At 44.5% G+C, this 13,925-nt stretch overlaps 1 protein-coding gene across 15 annotated transcripts in view; it reads left to right on the forward strand.

Annotated features, from left to right (window-relative positions):
- Nucleotides 1-13,925, forward strand: part of BIN1 (bridging integrator 1) — a 188,109-nt gene that overhangs the window by 132,233 nt on the left and 41,951 nt on the right. For all 15 annotated transcript variants that reach the window (XM_060263260.1, XM_060263262.1, XM_060263265.1 and 12 more), the window contains 3 exons: nucleotides 5,193-5,278; nucleotides 5,537-5,612; nucleotides 11,653-11,735. In XM_060263260.1, coding sequence (XP_060119243.1) covers nucleotides 5,193-5,278; nucleotides 5,537-5,612; nucleotides 11,653-11,735 — 245 coding nt within the window. The remainder of the gene's footprint in view (nucleotides 1-5,192; nucleotides 5,279-5,536; nucleotides 5,613-11,652; nucleotides 11,736-13,925) is intronic.

Genomic DNA, 13,925 nt, shown 5'->3' on the forward strand with positions numbered 1-13,925 from the left:
TGGCTATTAGCCACAGTGTGTGTGTGTGTGTATATATATATATAATTTTTGCCACTGTGACACAGAGTGTTGGACTGGATGGACCATTGGCCTGATCTAACATGGCTTCTCTTATGTTCTTATGAGTTTGCAATCTTGTTTTCGGGAAGGGGTCAGGGGACTGGCAGGTGGTTAGCACTCAGGACTAGGTGATCTTTCTGGTACATTTTTAGGATTGCCAAGTCCAATTCAATAAATATCTGGGGACTTTGGGGGTAGAGCCAGGAAACTTTACTGAAAATTTGGTGCCTCTACCTCAAAAAACAGCCCCCCCCCCCCAGAGCCCCAGATACCCGCAGATCAATTCTCCATGATTTTCTATGGGAATAAATCTCCATAGGGAATAATAGAGTTTCCAGCAGACATTTCCCTCCCCTCCCCCTGCTTTCTGACGACCCTGAAGCGGGGGGGAGGGTCTCCAAACCACGGGATCCCCTGCCCCCACCTGAGGATTGGCAACCCTATACATTTTACAGTCGGTAGTCAGAATGGTTCTGTCTCTTAATGTAAATGTAGCTATGCTCTCAATTTCTCACTATATATCATAATTCCAGTCTTTTTTTTAGGATCTGAAAACAAATTTTGCAGATTAGACAAAGCCTGCTGCCCCTGACAAAGTGTTAATTGAAATGAAGACACTTCTAGAGAGGAGAGGCTTAGTGGGTTAAGGTCTAAATCTACTGCTCAAACAATATGTTTCATTTTGTAATCTGTTTTCAGGGTGATTGGGGGTGGATGGAGAAGAACTGCTTAGCCCAGTGAATTCTTGCTTTCCAACATCTTCATGAAAATGCTGACTAAAAATGGCACTGATGCTTTTGCTTTGTGGAACGAGTCCAAAACAACAGCCTAGCGGCAAGCAAACTCTAAAATTTAATCGGAAGTTCAGTTTCTTGGTCTCATTTTAGATCATTTCTAATGGTATCATTCTATAGGGATGGCTTAATCACAATGGGCTGTACACATAATTTTTTTAAAAAAATCCATATAACAATTAAATGTGGTTTTAGAGGATTATGTAAAAGACAAAACAAATATATTAAACAAGTATAGTAAATCAGGCAACTATTGCTATTTGTCTTGCGATGTGTATACCAATGAGAGGTTAAGATACAGATTACATTCCACTAGGATGGATTTCTGAATTAAATAGCCCTTCTGTATAACTGGGATAGTGATTTCCTTATAAAGCAACAGGACAGATTCAGTCTTCTATGCCTATTATACCCTTTCCTATAATTGAGCTACCTTTTCCCATTAAATTAGAAGTCTATAGGTAGGGCCTTTCTTTAATTTCATCTATCAGCACTTTGACAGTGCTTTAGACAGTGCTACTTATAATTTTAAGTCATAATATGCCTCTGGCTGGTTACCAGTGGTGGTGCAAACCCCATGGAGAATCCATGGGACCTTGTTTGAACTTCAGAATCCTTTCATTTTTCTCATTTCTAGAGTGAACGTTTTCCTGGATGTTTATTTTTCTCATCATGGGATGTCACAAAAAAATACATAGTCACCTAGATTGCTTTTCTATATTCTTCAGCTTGAATAGTTTTCACCCGCTCCAGGAGCATAGAAGCTGTTTAGAACAGATGTAGAAGGCAGCGGGATTAGACAGACAGCCTATGTGCTCCAAGCCACAACCCTGCACCTGAATTTTGGCTATTGGTTAGTTCAGCCAATAAATACATTGGTTTTTCTTTGTACAGATATAGACATATCTGTCATTCCTTTTTTCTAGAATCCAGAATGAGATTAAAATTAAAAACATGAATTCATATTTTTAAGAAAAAAAAAGGCTATTTGTGCAGCATTATATCAGATGCCTTCTCTATGAAGATTCAAAACTATGCTTCAACCAGATAATTTGACCCAGTATTCAGTAGTGTTTCTGCCGTTAGCACCCTGCCACAGGAGGTGGTGGCGGCCACAAGTATAGCCACCTTCAAGAGGGGTTTAGATAAAAATATGGAGCAGAGGTCCATCAGTGGCTATTAGCCACAGTGTATGTGTGTATATAACATTTTTTGCCACTGTGTGACACAGAGTGTTGGACTTGATGGGCCGTTGGCCTGATCCAACATGGCTTCTCTTATGTTCTTATGTTCTTATGCTAGACATTTTGGGATTTCCCTTGGGTTTGTTTCTTTCTTTCTTTTTGCAAGGACAGAGAACCCAGGTCTCTTTTAAAAATAGAGGCTTTCAGAAGCCAAGTCCATGACGGTGATGTATTCTAGAATCAGGTGGGGGTAGCCATGTTGATCTGAAGCAGCAGAACAAAGTTTGATTCCAGTGGCACCTTGAAGACCAACAGAGTTCTTGTGTGCACACACACTTCTTCAGATCTGGTCTTAAGAGTTTGTCTTAAGTGATGTATTCTGCAAGCAGTCCATAGTGGCTTGTGACCTTGTGACATTCCTGCTTCTTGCGGTTGAATATTAAACAGGTTGCCTGCGTTTCTTTTCCTGCTATGAAAAGCCACTGGATTAATCAGACTTGGGATCCACTGTTTTTCTGTATTGCGTTAGACTACAAGTGACATTCAGTGGAACCTCTGAAGCTGAGTGTTTTCAGCTGGAAATAAACGACTGCTTTCAGTTGGCGTGACTCTTTAAACGTTCCCTGGTGGTAGTTCTAACTCAGTGGTACTCTACTGTGTGGCTTATGAAGAACCACATTCGCAGTTATCGTCAATCAAAAGAGCCATGTTTACTTCCATCCCTGCTACGAGGTCTGCACCTCAGGAGGGCTTGCAGCTTGTTACTCTGAGAGCAGCCAGCTTGACAAGTTTCCTTGAAACAAGGAAATTGCCAAACTGGGGAACAGTGTTCAATAGAGCCACAGGTGGCATGTCAAAGAGCTCCCAAACCACTAAGTGTCACTTTAGAACATAAGAGAGGCCCTGTTGAGTAGACACATGATTCATCTGATCCAGTATCCAGTTTCTTACACTGTCCTGTCAGACGTTTCCAGGACGCCCATAAACAGGGTATAAAGGAAGCAGCCATTCTCTCTTTGCCCTGGCAGCTGTTTTTTAAATGTTTGTGAACATGGAGGATCCATTGATCCCTCATGCAAGGCGTAGCCAGGGTGGCGGGCATGGGGTGGTGCTTCCTATAGAATATGCAGCACGCCCACCAAATGTTCCCCATCTTCCCTTTCAGTGAAAGGGGCAATAAGGGAAGATTTGGTGGGGGTGCTGCAGGTTCCATATAGAGCACCACTCCGGTGCCCTCCCTGCTAGCTATGGCCCTGCTCTCATAGCTATTTAGGGTTGCCAAGTCCCCACCAGCTGCCAGTGGGGGACTTTTTTTCATGCAAGGGTGGTGTGATGATGTCACCCAGAAGTGGTGAATCGTGCCAGACACATTGCGTGGGGATGCTCTAGGAAATTGGGGGAAATTCTATGGTTTTGCATGGGGACATTCTAGCAATTTGGAGGAAAACTTTATGGTACCATAGAGTTTCCCCCCAAATTGCTAGAGCAACCCCGCACAAAATCATAGTGTTTCCCATGATTTTTTAGAGCATCCCCATGTGATGTGCCTGGCGCAGTAAGTCACTTCCAGGTGATGTCATCGTGCACGCTGCGTGGTGGTGGGACTCTTTGAGGGGTGGGGATCTCCCTGGCAGCCGCCTCCTTGCTGGTGGGTTGGAGCCTGCCAAACCGGGGGATCCCCTGCCTCCATTGGGAACTTGGCAGCCCTATGAATTTTTCCATTGTTAAAGTCCTCTTAGCAATAAATTTCATACATGAAGTATTGCACAAAGGAGTGCTTCCTTTTAACTGTTTTAACTGTCTTACTGCAATTAATTGAGAGGGAGAGAAAAATACTCTGCATTTTCTTTCTTCAAACCATCCATTATGTCACCCAGTTTTTCATAGCCCTTAGACATATTTTTATTTTATTTTATTATTTTAAAAATCCTAAATGCAATGTGGGAAGTTGCTGCAAGCTACCAACCACTGTGGTTGCTCTTTTGCTTGTAACTCTCCCAGCTCTACAGTATCCTTTAAAATGGTGCGATGAAATCAATATTCAGTATTCACAGAAGGGACACTCCGATTCACATTTATCTGAATTTTTTCACTGCCACCAACATTCCTGGGTATCTGTGTAAAGGTGTCGCAATTCTCACTGGTTTGTGGAGGATGATCTAGGATTTTTTTTAGAAGAAATGGAATTTGGGTCAGATTGGCTGATATGGCGTTGTAAGCAATCATCACTAGCTGAACAAACTTGTTTGATTCTGGGACCACACGTGAGAATTCTTTTATTGGGTGGAAAGATATGGAACTGGGTGGGGGAGAAAAGTGTAGCAATGAATGAATGGAACCATTAGAATATATGCAAGATTGGAGTTAGTTGAATTTGGAGATCCCCGTTAGATAATGGTTGGTATATTGTTGTCTATTTCCATTTGGTATTCATGGCTCCCAATCCAAAATGTTTCGATAAGCAGTCCTGAAAGACTACTGAATCTTGGTCGCCTTTCCCAAACTACAAAGAGGGAAGAGCATTAGATTGCTGTGTGACTTCTCACCATCATTTGTGATCTGAATTACTGTTCTGCTCGGGTGGCCAATTTACAAGATGAAGAATTGTCCCTTATTTCAGAATATCTCATCTTGCATGGAAATATCATTTTCTGTGGCTTTAAAAAAACCTTATCCTGGCAACCTAAGTTCATGTTTCAGTTCCAGTGTATGTGAGCCAAGAGAATGCCAACCAGCTCCATTCCACAGTGTTAGTTGCTAGCCACACCCACTATACAGGTTTCCTCTACTTTGCTGGTTCTTCAGCTCAGGCTTGCAAGTTTATATCAGAAATAGGAATGGTGGATTACCTACGCTTCCCACTCTTTTAACATCTTCATCTCAGCCAAAGAAATCATTGGACATTTTCTCGCTTTGTTCATTGGGTTTCCCTACGCCAGTTGTAGGCCATGCCCAGACATGAGAAATCCTTCTCTTATATAGAGATGGATTGGAGGAGACTCTTGGGCAATACAACCCTAAGAAACTGGTTGGCAACAGTCTGGAAGACCCTAGGTAGGTCTGATGTAAAGAACATACAGTGAGCCCACGTGTCGTGGCCCCCTGTGAGTGTTTCCATATGCATTGTGCTGATCACTTTCACTCTCTTCTCCAGGCTGAAGAAGAGTTAGTGAAAGCTCAAAAAGTCTTTGAGGAGATGAATATTGATCTTCAAGAAGAACTGCCTTCACTATGGAATAGGTGAGCCGAGGAAGCAGCTCTGTAGCTTAATAATGTATCGGAGAGTATGTGACAGAGTTTTGGGGATGGCCCCATGAAAGACCAAATTGTTGCGTCAATCCAATGAAGTTCATGTGATCTTGTTCATGCTTACCATTGTGCAAATGCCTGACTGGAAGAATTGGAAATTTGGAAGAAAGGGGATGGGATGGGCATCTACAATATATTTTTGAGCCATCTTTTTGGCTCCATTGACCTGTGTTGTGTTTTGTTTACCAGTCGTGTTGGATTTTACGTCAACACATTCCAGAGTATTGCAGGCTTGGAGGAGAACTTCCATAAGGAAATGAGCAAGGTAAACATGGCTGACTGTATCGCTTTATGGTACCCTGGAATAATACAGTAATTCTCAATTTCATTTCACGGATTTTCACATAATTAGCGGTTTCCTTTGGAGCACCTTTCAAAGAAATAAGTATTCTGTGTGGTCTTTTCCCCCTCCGTTTATTTCTTAATCAGCTTTTCCTTGATCTTTTTAATTCAGTCACCCAATTCATTGTTTTTAGACTTCGGGACACTTGAGGGGTTTCCTTTTTATTGTGGAATCTCAGCTCTGGTACATTTCGGGATTACTTACATAATCATTCTCCAGTGGTTCAGGGTGGGGGCAGTCTGAACATTTGGGAAAGCTCCTCCCTATTGGCAGGCAGGGTCACCACTGCTTTTGCAGTTCCTGTGAGGGGAGGCCTTCACTTTTGCACCCCAGTTTTCAGCCATGCCCCAAGGCAGACTGAAGCTGTGGAACACGCTCTGTTCTTGAGCACTGCAGTTCTGGATTTGTTGTGATTCCCATACCCCCCCTTTCCTTCTTTCTTGAAGTCTACCAGATGAGTCTTTCACCCAGACCACCATTCATGGCTGGTTCAACTCGAGTCCTAGAAAGGAGATCTCTTAGGGGGCAGAAAAGGCTTGCCCCTTCCCACCAGCGCCATGCCTCTCATGCTTGTAGCTGGGAACTGTTTGCAGCAGCAAGGCAAATCCTCTCAGCTCTGAGCACTGCCAAATCTGCATTGCCACAGGGAGCCCAGCCATTGCTACGGGGAGCCCAGTCTCCCATTGGCGCACTGCAGGAGTGCTGGCAGCCACAGCAGCAGAACACATTAGGACCCTCCACATGGCTTGGGACACATTTCGATTGGTGAACCACCTCAAGCAGGGCATATGGCCATCCCTCCAGCCAGCAGCAGACATCTGAGCCCTGGTAAGACTGACTCTCATTTTAAAGTCTGTGGAGGTCCCCTCTTCCCTCATGATCAGGAGCAAGAAATTGCAGTATGGGTGGATTTAGCTAAGAACATGCCCCAAGATGGCAACCCCTCCAGTCTAGAGCTTCCCCTCCTCCCCCCAACAAAATTCTTCTTATGGGCCCCAATACAGCTCAGACCCAGCAGGGGTTCCAAAACTGGATCTGTCTGACAGACTAATCTCTTAGCCCGGATCAAAGGAGAGATGCAGAGAGAAATCAGGGAGATGATTTCACAAGCCAACCCTGAGAGACACAGCAACTCATCTAGGTCCTGCAGTAGATATAGTCAGCACTCCCCTTTCTAGAACGCATCAGGAAGCAGGGAACCGGATAGGAATTCTCACTCTCCACCTCAACCCAAAAAAGAGAAGACCAGACCAGGTCAGGGAGAGAACAAAGCTCACCTTCGAGGGAGGAGAAACAGGTCTTTGATTGTTCTGGCTCTTCCTCACATAGGGAGGAGGGGGAGTTGTCAGAGGAGGAAGAGCCCGTAGTCACGACAATGCAGAATTGCCTTTTCCCAAAGGAAGTTTTTGTAAGATCCTTCCAAGTTCTGCGTATTCTGGAAATCCTAGTGAACATTAAGGAGGTAGAAGTGTTTGATCTTAAGATGCCAGCAGGGTCTGACAGTTTCCCCCCAAAAACGGGATCCTTCCCTCTTGGGATCCCTTTCCTAGCTGCATTCAACAGGGTAGTGAGGGCCAAATGGGAGTCCTCATCTAGGCCAAAATCAAATCATCCCATTATACTGAAGTTCTACTCCCTGGTGGCAGAGACTGCTGACCTTTTAATACTGTCATTGGTTGATGACCCAGTGGCCAGCCTGTGTTCTAATTCAATCTTACCCAGGGGTGCAGATGTTCTACCAAGGGACCCATGTGATAGAAGGATTGAACAGTCATTGTGCAAGGACTCTGAGGCCTCTGCAACTTGCCATTGGGTGCCCACCACAAGCTCCCTGTTCACTAGAGCCATTTACTCATGGGCCTCGGACCTTTTAGTGGCAGACAGCAACATCCCTAAAGAGTTAAAAGACAACTTTAAAAAGATTGCCCTGGTGGCAGCATTCTCAGCAGATACCTCATTGGATACCACCCAGCTAGATATTTGGGCCATGGTATCTTTTTGTCACCATCAAAAGGAACATCAGGGAGGGATGGTGGCTCAGTGGTAGAGCATCTGCTTGGGAAGCAGAAGGTCCCAGGTTCAATCCCCGGCATCTCCAAAAAAGGGTCCAGGCAAATAGGTGTGAAAAACCTCAGCTTGAGACCTTGGAGAGCCGCTGCCAGTCTGAGAAGACAATACTGACTTTGATGGACCAAGGGTCTGATTCAGTATAAGGCAGCTTCATATGTTCATATGTTCATCTACTTTCATAGCTGGGAAGTGAATCCCTCCATGCAGGCAAAAGTGGCTAGTGTGCCCTTTAGAGGTGATCAGATCTTTGGGAAGGTATGAATAGATAAATACAAGAAGAAAACACTGACCTTCTGCAGGAGAGACAGCAGATCCAGGAGTTATTACCCCTCCTCTCACGAATCCTTTTGTGAACCCAAGTGTACGTCAAGATTTAGAGCATCCAGACCTCCCAAGGGGAGATGACACTCCAAAGAGTCAGGAGGCACTAGTTTCAGTTTTACTAGAACTACAGGACAGAACACCAAAGGTCCCTAAAAGAGCCCCTTAGCATGACTACCATAGACCTCCAGCAGCAATAAAAATAGGAGGCAGGCTTCAGGCCTTTGCAAAGTGATGCAAAACCATGATAACTGACAAGTAGGGTTTGGATACCGTAAACACAGCTAACTAAAGTCTGTCCCCACCCCCAGCAAATTTCTACAAGTTCCAAAGAATGCCCAAGGAAACAGTGACTCCTTCAACGCCATCCAGCACCTCCTAGACATAGGGACTGTAGAGCTGGTGCCAGAGGCCCACAAGGCCTCAGGGATCTACTCAGTCTTTTTGTATAGTCTCAAAGAGAAACAGGAATGTGAGAGGTATTCTAGACCTCAAATGGCTGTACGGGAGGATAGAAAGAAGGAGGTTCAGGATGGAAGCCCTAAAGTCCATAGTCTCTTAGAGGTCTACTTGAACACTCCTGTCTGGAGATTGCATTGGAGGTTCCTGTGCTTCATTTACAAAGGTGTCCACTTCCAATACTGGGCTTTACCCTTTGCTTTCAAATTGGCACCAAGGGTATTCACCACGGTGCTGGTTTTCCTGTAAGCACATCTGAGGACCCAGAGCTCTGTGTCTTTTATAACAATAGAGTGGTTCTTCACTCAGACCTGGCCTTCACACCAAAGGTTAATTCTACCTTTCATAGGTCAAAGGACCTAGTCCTGCCCTCCTTCTGTCTGAATCCTAAGCACCCTCAGGAGAAGGAATGGCATTGTCTGGACATTAGGAGGTCACTGAGTTTCTACTTGGATAGGAAGGACCAAAACTTTTTTAAGATTGACGCCCTGCTTATCTCTTTCAGAAAGTCACCCCTAGGGCACAAAGTCTCTTCCTCCACCATCAGTAAGTGGGCCATGGGATGCATAATTCTTGCCTACAAGTCTGTGGGGTTAGTCTCTCCTCTGGACATCATGGCACATTCCCTCGGGGTGGTAACCTTGGCAGCGTATAGATCCTTCTCTCCTTGGAGGCTATTTGCAGGGCTGCCACCTGGAGGTCTGTCCATTCCTTCATCAGGCTCTACAGAATTGATAAGCTGGCCTTGGTGGAAGTGGCTTTTGGAAGGAGGGTCCTGCAACATGTAGTCTCCATCTAGGAACTGGTTTCTCCCTCCTAGGGACAGCTGCTTTTTTAGGTCCCAAATGTTCAGACTGCCCCACCTCAGACCACAGAAGAATGGAAGATTTATCTCACCATGATTCTTCCTTCTCAGTGGTCCAGTGGTGGGGCAGTCTATTCCCACTCAAGGATAGTTGTGAGATGGTTCCTTCCATGGAGAGGGGCATTCTGTATGGTGCTAGTGCCCCTGTCCTAAGGCCATAGCTCCTCCTGTTCTTGGTGAAATCCCTGGGGATTATTTGATGTTAATTTTAGATTTCTATGGGTTCCCTTCTCCACACACAATCTGGGGCTGGAGGGGTTGTATTGGCCATTTTTTCCCTTTTTTAATTTGGGAGAGAGGTCCCTTATTGCTTCAGGGCTATTTTGGGGCACAAAAAGGAAGGCCCTTCCCTACAGGAATTGCAAAAGAAGTGATGATCCTGCCTGCCAATAGGGAGGAGCTTTCCCAGATGTTCAGAATGCCCCATCCCGGGACCCCTGAGAAGGAAGATTCCCAGTAAGTGAGATAAATCTTCTGTTCTGCGTAAATCCCTTAAGTGACCTGACCAGGGGTGGAAATCTAGCAGGAGCTCCTTTGCATATTAGGCCACACACCCCTGATGTAGCCAATCCTCCAAGAGCTTACAAGGCTCTTTTTTGTAAGCTCTTGGAGGATTGGCTACATCAGGGATGTGTGGCCTAATATGCAAAGGAACGCCTGCTAGAATTCCACTCCTGGGCCTGATAATATAGACTTTCCATAATGGTATTTGGTATCATGCTTACCTTTAAAAAACTGTGTACTTGCTTTAGAAAACTAATAATCTCCCTCTGCAAGTTCACTGAAACTGGCTCCACCATCATGGTCTACGTTTTTTTTTTTAGTGTTTTATGAGTGATTTTGCACAAATTCTACAGAAGGGAATTACTAAATATAAGGATCAGGATGCTGAATGTAGAATAAGGAAATTATGCAATCTCCGCTGAAATGTACAAAGTTTGCAGGGGTTTCATTGTCTTGCTATGGAGTTTACATTTTTGTGGTAGGGAATACACAAGATACATATACTTAGGAAGAATGGGATGCTGAAGAAAATAGAAATAGCATTTCATAGACGCAGGAGTGAAAGTAACAAATTTGTACTCGTTCTCTCTTTCTCAAGAGGCTCAAAGCAGAAGATTGAAGGTACCATTTCAGTCACATCTTACCTTTATCGCTGGGTACATGGTCTGCTTAAGAGGATCAGGGAGAAAGTGACCATGGAATCCTAGCATCTATTTGTATATTTCATTTTGTTTTATATCTTGCCTTTCTTCCAAAGAATTCTAGACTGTATATGATACATAGTGTTCCAGATGCTCTCACATCACTTGATTAGATGCACATCTGTTTAGCTTCAGGAAGGTTTTTATATGCATCCATATTCTGGGCCTCAAAGCTGAATCCTCTAATTATGGCAGAGGTTCTTGGTTTAGCCTCCAAAATTTCTATAGGACTTTGGCTGCAAAAGCCTATGCCGATTTGGGTAAAAGTGAAACATCAAATCTGATGGGGCCATTCCATCACTTCATTTGTAGGACAGGAAACCTCTGTGAGTTTGGCACACTGCAGCATGTTGTGAGGCAAGCTTTTGGACAGTCTGTTATTTCTTAGTAACAAGGTCTTGTATTGTGCTTTCCCTTGGCAAACTGTGCGTGTGTGAAAGTTATCCTTTTCTTGGGAGATATCTGTATTTTATTAGAGCTAGGAGATAGAGAGGGTCAGCTGATTTGGTGCCGTGGCAGGCGCATGGCTGTTGGCATGGATTAAATCCTCCCTTCTTCCGCAGTGTGGACATTAGGCTCGGCCTAAACTCTTGTGGTGGTTTTTTTTTTTCACAGACTCTGGTTCCTTAGCAACCAAGTCTGCGGTTGTAGGGAAGTTTTGTAGTTGCAGATGGGAAGAAGGAGCAGAAGCAAGGCTTTAGTTTCCAAAGAGAAACAAAGGGCCTGTGTTGACTCAAGGGCTCAACAATAGTACAAGTGTGTGGTGGTTGGAACAGAGGAAACAGAAGAGACATGAGCTGAATTGGTTGGGCAAATGAGATACAGATTTTGCTCACGCAACACCTGTTTCTGGATGTCAAATGATGCACATAGGGTTATGTGACTGTAAAGCAGAAGAAATTGGAAGGAGACCTTTAGACAGTGCCATATTTTTGGGGCTGTCAGTGTTCTTATGCATTTCTGATAGACTCTGGATCTTCTTTTTTTGTAATGGCTTTCAATCTTTCCTGTTCAGCTTTAAATTTTCTTTTTTTGGTTTCAGCTGAACCAAAACTTGAACGATGTCCTTGTGAATCTAGAGAAAGAGCATGGAACCAGCACCTATCCTGTTAAAGCTCAGCCAAGGTTAGTGAGCACTGACCAATTACTTTTTGTCAAGAAATATGAGAGAATGCCTATGATGTTTAGGTGTATTTTACAGTGCAAGCGTATGTAGTCCAAGTGCATTGGGTTCAGCTGGGGATAACGCCACATAGGAAAACGCATTTGCACTGGTTGCCAGGTCTGTTTCCATCTGACCAACTCAAGAAAAGAGTCACCTAGCGCCTTCCGGCCTGTACCCTTTTGGAGCCATCCTTCCACTGTCTCCCAGCAGGCACTGGATATTCTGTCCATAACGTGAACTGAATACTGTGAAAGTATCAATCCATCTTGGGGGAGAAAGGGTTTTTAAAAATCAAAAGCATATACAGGAGTATATGGAGGAGAAGACGAGCAGGAGAACTGACAAGAAAAGGGGACAGGGAAAGGTAGGAAACCGTATCTATTGTGCTTTCAGATGGATGGTGGTCTCAATGGTGACTGTCTGGCCAGTGAGGATCGTGGTGCCCAGCTGCGCTGTGCAGCAGCCTCCCCAGGGCCAGGCAGAGATCACAGGGCCCAGATGTACCGTGTGGCAGCCTCCCTGGGGCCTGGCTGGCCGGCCAGAATTGCTGCAGGGCCTGGAAAAGTTACTGTCACAGTTCAGTTTGCACTTCATTATCCCAGATGGTGTGGCCTAATATGCTAATGAGTGTGTGACCTAATATGATAATATTAGGGGATGTGGTCTAATATGCTACTGAGTTCCTGCTGGACTTGTTCTACAAATAAATCCTGGACCTATGTATTTGCCTAGGGCGACGGGCCCAGTGTGTATGTGTGTGTGCGTGCACCAGATTAGGCTCTTCCCACATGACTTGCATCCCTGGCATCTCCAAAAAAGGGTCCAGGCAAATAGGTGTGAAAAACCTCAGCTTGAGACCCTGGAGAGCCGCTGCCAGTCTGAGAAGACAAGACTGACTTTGATGGACCGAGGGTCTGATTCAGTATAAGGCAGCTTCATACGTTCATATGTTCACTTCAAACAGAAAAACAATTATATGCATTAATTTTGCTGGCCTGAATCATTCTCCCTCTGCGGAGCACTGTTTTTTAAGTTGATAATTTTTTATGGCCCGTGAATGATGTTATAAATATCCATATCACCCTTGGCAGAAAAAAAGGTTCCCCACCCCTGCTCTAATGGCAGACTGACACAAAGAAGTTTTGTAACCAAAGTGTTTCCTAATATACCAATGGGGAAAAAAATGTAGCCAGCGCATTTCTGTGTGCTAGGCTGCTGTTTAAAGGTCCGTTCTCAAAGATGTTGAACTTTTTCTCAGATGTGGGGCTGAAGACAGCCACTGTGACTTTGCATTATCAAAGATGGAGTGAGATCTCTCTTGCAAATTTGGTGTAAATTGATAGAGCTAATTTATGAATAAATACATTTAAGAGTGCACTTAGTTAAACAGGATGACAGTTTTTTAGGGCTGTCCTTAAGGTGAGAACTACTCTGTTAAATGTGCAAGCAAATTCCTCTGTTGCTGTCTTACCCATGTCTTTTTTGAAATTCAGACTGAAGAACATACATAGGAATAGGCCACTGGGTCCCTGCATATCCCAGAAGGAGGAGTTATGGAGTTGGAAAGACTACGTATTTCACTAAGACTGATTCCTCACTAGCAGTTGCTTTGCCCCCAGGCTTCTGCTTTCCCCAGCTCAAGTGATCAGTTCTCCACCAGTTGCTATGCAGGCACATGTGGCTCCCTCCAATTTCTCCTGCAGCTTCCACATCTCTAACAAAACAAGAGCAGGAAGCTGCAAGGGAAATGGGAGAGAACTGCAGATCAAAATGCATCTGCGCAGCAACTGGTGGAGAATTGGTTGCTTGAGCTAGGGAAAGCAGACGCTTAGGGGCGGAGCAACTGCTGGTGAGGAATTGAGTGGGATATTGGACTAGACATACTGTAAAGCCCCCTTCCTACTTTGCTTTCTATTAATTGGACAGCCTTGTCCTGGAAACAGGGAAGCTAACACACTGATGAATAGGGTTGCCAAGTCCAATTCAAGAAATATCTGGGGACTTTGGGGGTGGAGCCAGGAGACATTAGGGGTGGGGCCAAGATCAAGGCTGTGACAAGCATAATTGAACTCCAAAGGGAGTTCTGGCCATCACATTTAAAGGGACAGGACACCTTTTCAATTCCTTCTTTCCATAGGAAATAATGAAGG

This window comes from Heteronotia binoei, chromosome 21, assembly GCF_032191835.1.
Source record: "Heteronotia binoei isolate CCM8104 ecotype False Entrance Well chromosome 21, APGP_CSIRO_Hbin_v1, whole genome shotgun sequence".
NCBI classification, from domain to species: Eukaryota; Metazoa; Chordata; class Lepidosauria; order Squamata; family Gekkonidae; genus Heteronotia; species Heteronotia binoei.